General features: G+C 32.5%; 1 protein-coding gene across 3 annotated transcripts in view; it reads left to right on the plus strand.

Moving 5' to 3' along the window:
* The window catches only part of LOC106678391 (uncharacterized), a 240,298-nt gene that overhangs the window by 127,983 nt on the left and 107,815 nt on the right, over window positions 1–4,500 (plus strand). For 2 of the 3 annotated variants that reach the window (XM_067052592.1, XM_024362318.2), the window contains exon 2: window positions 2,986–3,530. In XM_067052592.1, coding sequence (XP_066908693.1) covers window positions 3,001–3,530 — 530 coding nt within the window. In that variant the 5' untranslated portion in view covers window positions 2,986–3,000. Of the gene's footprint in view, window positions 1–2,985; window positions 3,531–4,217; window positions 4,257–4,500 lie in introns of all 3 variants that reach the window. The other variant, XR_010844903.1, reaches the window with a different exon arrangement.

The raw sequence follows: 4,500 nt of genomic DNA on the forward strand, positions 1-4,500 counted from the left end.
TAGTTACTGACACAAAAATCTTTGTAGTTCCAATAAATCGTTAATATTATTTACATTTGTGTGTCTCTAAACCATCTAACTCTACTAAGACACAACATTAACCCTTCAGCGTTATTTACTTCAATTACTTCTTGATTATTAAGAATGACAATACTTCCCCTTATATCTATTTCGTATGTAATTCACTAAAAGTAATATATGACATAATGTCACAACAGCCATGGAAACACAAAAACATTATTTTCTCCAAGGAGAAGAATTACTTTATTTGATGGGACCGGTAGGCTAAAACCCCTTTTTTTCTCCATTAGTTAATTATAATCTTTTTTCATATTTAGGCGTTCTTAACACAACCAATAATGGGAGATGATTAATTATCTCAAATAAACAAAATTAAAGGTACATTAGAGAAATATTTTTGTAAAATTCGGAATTTAAGTCTTTCCAAACTATTTCAATGAGAATAATACTTCCAACGATTTTTATTAAACTCGGTACTTTAATCAAAATCTTTAGAGAGGTTTTTGAAATAATTGGATTCTGTAAAAATTGGAAATTTCGGCAGATCTATTTCAACGAAAAAAATACTGTTATCCCAGATATACCTCCCATAACTTCCAGGTAAGGTTACTATGGAAATGAACCCCAAGATATATTTTTCTATCTCTAGCATGATTCCGTTGTTATATGGAAATCTTTAAAAGTGCATATTTCAATATCATCAGTGATCCCTTTAGTAAGACATTGTCCTCTATCAAGGTGAATTACAAGTATATTTCGGACTGTTATTATTTCCCTGTGTTGAGAAAAAAAATCCCTGATCATCCCTGGTTTGGGGGTTTTGTGTTATTCGAGATATAAAAAAAAAATAAATATATCTTTGTATTTTATCCCAATTAAGTTATATACAGAATTTTCCCTTATACTGATTTCGCCGATACAGTATAACGGTATTTGAAAACATTTAGCTGCTAAATTACTTTTCTCTCAAAGAAAGTGTCGTTTTTCTCCTATCCTTTTCAGACCAGCTATCTCAAAGACTCAATCCAATATCGTGATTAAAAGTTTAAACTGTTCAGCCTTCCTTCTAGTCCTACCTTTTGATTACAAGACCTTTTGACTTTTAAACTGAACATTGTTATGAAGATTAAAATATCTTCATTGTTTAGTTTATGCTATAAGAAAATTCACTGACAGGACAGCCTTTTTTCCTCCAGTTGATACCAGATTTTATGTTTTTCTCATCCGGGTAAAAAGGTCAGTGTTGCTTTTGAAGAACCTCTCTTTAAGTTTTGAGAGAGAGAAAAAACTTTTATTTGTTAAATTTTTTTCATTTACTTTTTTCGTGAAACTTATCCCTTTTAAAAAATAGCATCTAATGACAATAAAATGAAAACAAATCGCTGATTTATAAATAATTACGATTAAGTAATTTCGTTAATAAAATACAAACTTTTCAATTGCAATTTTTAAATTGCACGTTGCTGGCAACGAACTCACCACTTTACGTTTCAAACGATACCATTCACATCAACCTACGCATTCCGACTGTAACGGACCACATTAATATGACTTACAAACGGTTTCACAATAATGTCCATGTAGACATTGAAAAAAAATGTATACGACTGATGGCAACACCTGACATCTTTGACGTAACTCGGCGTTAGCTGAAGAGGAGTTGGATGAGGGACCTCCTAGTGAATCCTTACTTACTTACTTACGTCAGGAGTATGCCATGCCTGAATAGTGCAGGTCATTTGCTGATTGTAAACTAGATTTAGAGGTGAAAATAAAACATTATAAAAATAAAAAATAAATCGTTACTGACAATGGAACGTTATCACTAATCTAAAAGTAGATAATTAAATATATTCAGGGTAATGTATTCTCGTTTTAACTACATATTATTATGTATGTGATCTAATGACGTTATATCCGGGGCCTATCATGTCCGTCCTGCTTCACATAATGTTTTATATAGATGGTTTTAAACGCAAAGAGCTAAATTTTTCATTACAAATATTAAAAACCATTATGGTATTAGTTATTCATTTACTTATATTGTAAACCGCCATTTCAAGAATTCGATTTTGTGGATACAAGTTCGGACGATTGCATATTTATTGATTTTTTAATGAATTCTACCAGAGTTAAAGATATTGATATATAAAAATTTTGTATATATAAAAGCCAAAACGTAATTTATTTATATATAATCTAAGAAAGACTTTTCATTTTTGAAAAATTTGTGAAAAACACCCTCGGGAGTAAAAAATTCAAGTACGAAATTCTAGTAAATGTTTACTGAGTCTGTGTAAGTTGTTCATTAGTACTAGGTCAGCTGTAATGATGCCTACCAGAATTCCGTTTCAGATGTTGAAGGAGAATACTAACTTAAACGGAGTTAGGGTTCTTAGTTGATCTTCTAACCTGCAGTTTCCTCCTTAAGTCCATTAAGCAGCTTAAGGCATGAAATATTAAGGCAGCCTTCAAGATTAAGTAGTTCCTGCGAACAGGAAGGATCCTCTTTCCAGCTCCTAAATATTTCTTTTTTAAGAATTTATTCGTAATTAGTGTTTAGGATAGTTTAATGAATTATTATAATGACAATTATATTTAAACGTATTATACATCATGGATATAAACAAAATATGAAACATTCGTGTTGAGTTATATATCATTATAATAATCTATAGGTAAATGATTAATTCTAAATAAATACAACAATTGATATCAAACTTTCAATTGTGTCAATTCAATCTATTTTCATCCTCAAATCTAGTAACTTTAGCTAAGCACTGTCAGATCAGCCAGTATAATATATTTATATTCAAATAATCAATTAGATTGAATTTTAAATATCTGTGATCAATTTGTGATGGTATGAATGTTTGTATTTCAACAACGGCTGAAGATATAGCGATGAGCACTGAATAGAATGTTTTAAAGACATCAATATGAGTCCATTCTTTCTGAAATTAGGACTGGCCTGACTAGATGGAAGAAGAGGAAGACGAAGTGCGGATGATGTCAGAGAGGGTAACATCTTCCAGCATGAGCTCCTCGAGAACTATCCGGGTGATTCATTCCGAGAGCCACCATGTCGCCTCGTTCGATGACACTCTCTTTAAGCAGAGTTCGCTGGACGAGAGGAAGACCCTGCAGAAGAGTGGTTCGGACGGCGACGACACTAGCCTGCTGAGGGTGGAGAGCGGGCAGCAGAGCTCTAGGTCGATGGAATGCCTCAAAGAGCACCGCAGCTTCATAACCTCTTCGGAGCGGGATGTGCGGCGAGTGGAGATTGGCAGGACCGTGCGGCGAACCATCAGCGGTGAGGAGGAAGTGGACAGGAAGCGGGGATTGTTCGCCAGCGGCGCCCGCACGGTGCCCTGCCACCTCTCCCTCGCGCCCCCGACCTTCGAGAGGAAGCTCACCATCCTCAGCCCGGGCTGGAACGTGAGCGGCAAGAAGAAGCCAGTCACTCTGCCCAGGTTGATACTACCTACTCCTGATCAGCAAGTTTGGAGGTGAGTCTTATATAATATTTATACTTTATTTGTTGAAAACTATAATTTCATTTAAGGTCAGTCTGATTATATAATTACTTAAACAAATAACTTTCAATCTGTCGTTGAAGATCGGTTTAATTTGTTAATTAGTAATATAATTTATGCTTATAATTACACAGGTATACAAAAAGAAACATTTTGGAATTCGATTTCATAATTTTAGCTGATCTTTAAATGTTTTGTAATACTGAAACCAAAAATGAACTCCTTTTTCTTCGAACACGTACCAAATTTCGGAAATGCATGAGTTATAATGACAGTCATAAAGCCAAAAAATCCAAAATCACTTTTATAACACCAGGGATACACAACATTCAACTTAAGATTCAAATTTAAAATTTTTAGAAGGAAATTATAATTACTCGACCAAAAAAAATGTTTAATACAAGTTTGTCTTTGATTTGTTACACTATGGGTATATTTAGAACTGAACAACTTGTTACACAATTTCACGAAATCAAAAAACGTTTCAGCCTGTTTTCTATAAATTCCATAAACACTTGCTATAAAATTCTAAATACAAAAAAAAAGTTTTAAAACGGCTGAAAAACGTTTGTTTTAAAACTCTAAGTATTAAGATTATTTTTTTTATTTATTACTTTTGGCATTGAATTCTAAATTATCTAATTTTTCTGTTTATCTTAGTTTTTATTGGAGTTCTAGCAGTGCGTAGATTCTCCACATGTCAGTAATATCAAACTCATCACATTTGCTTGTTTTATATATTTAATAAAGTTGTAAATATAAATTATTAAATTAAATATGTAATGTTTCTATGTAATTTTGGGTTAATAATGTTTATAAATTTGTGTAATTTTTGTTCTTAAACATTCACCTCGCTCGCACTTACAAGGAAAATAAGAAAGAGCATATCTATGTCACTATCCTCATTAAGAAGTTCTTAAAAATTTTTAAATTATTCAAGTGT

Source organism: Halyomorpha halys, unplaced genomic scaffold (genome assembly GCF_000696795.3).
Source record: "Halyomorpha halys isolate HHAL.00 unplaced genomic scaffold, Hhal_1.1 Scaffold138.1, whole genome shotgun sequence".
Lineage (NCBI taxonomy): Eukaryota > Metazoa > Arthropoda > Insecta > Hemiptera > Pentatomidae > Halyomorpha > Halyomorpha halys.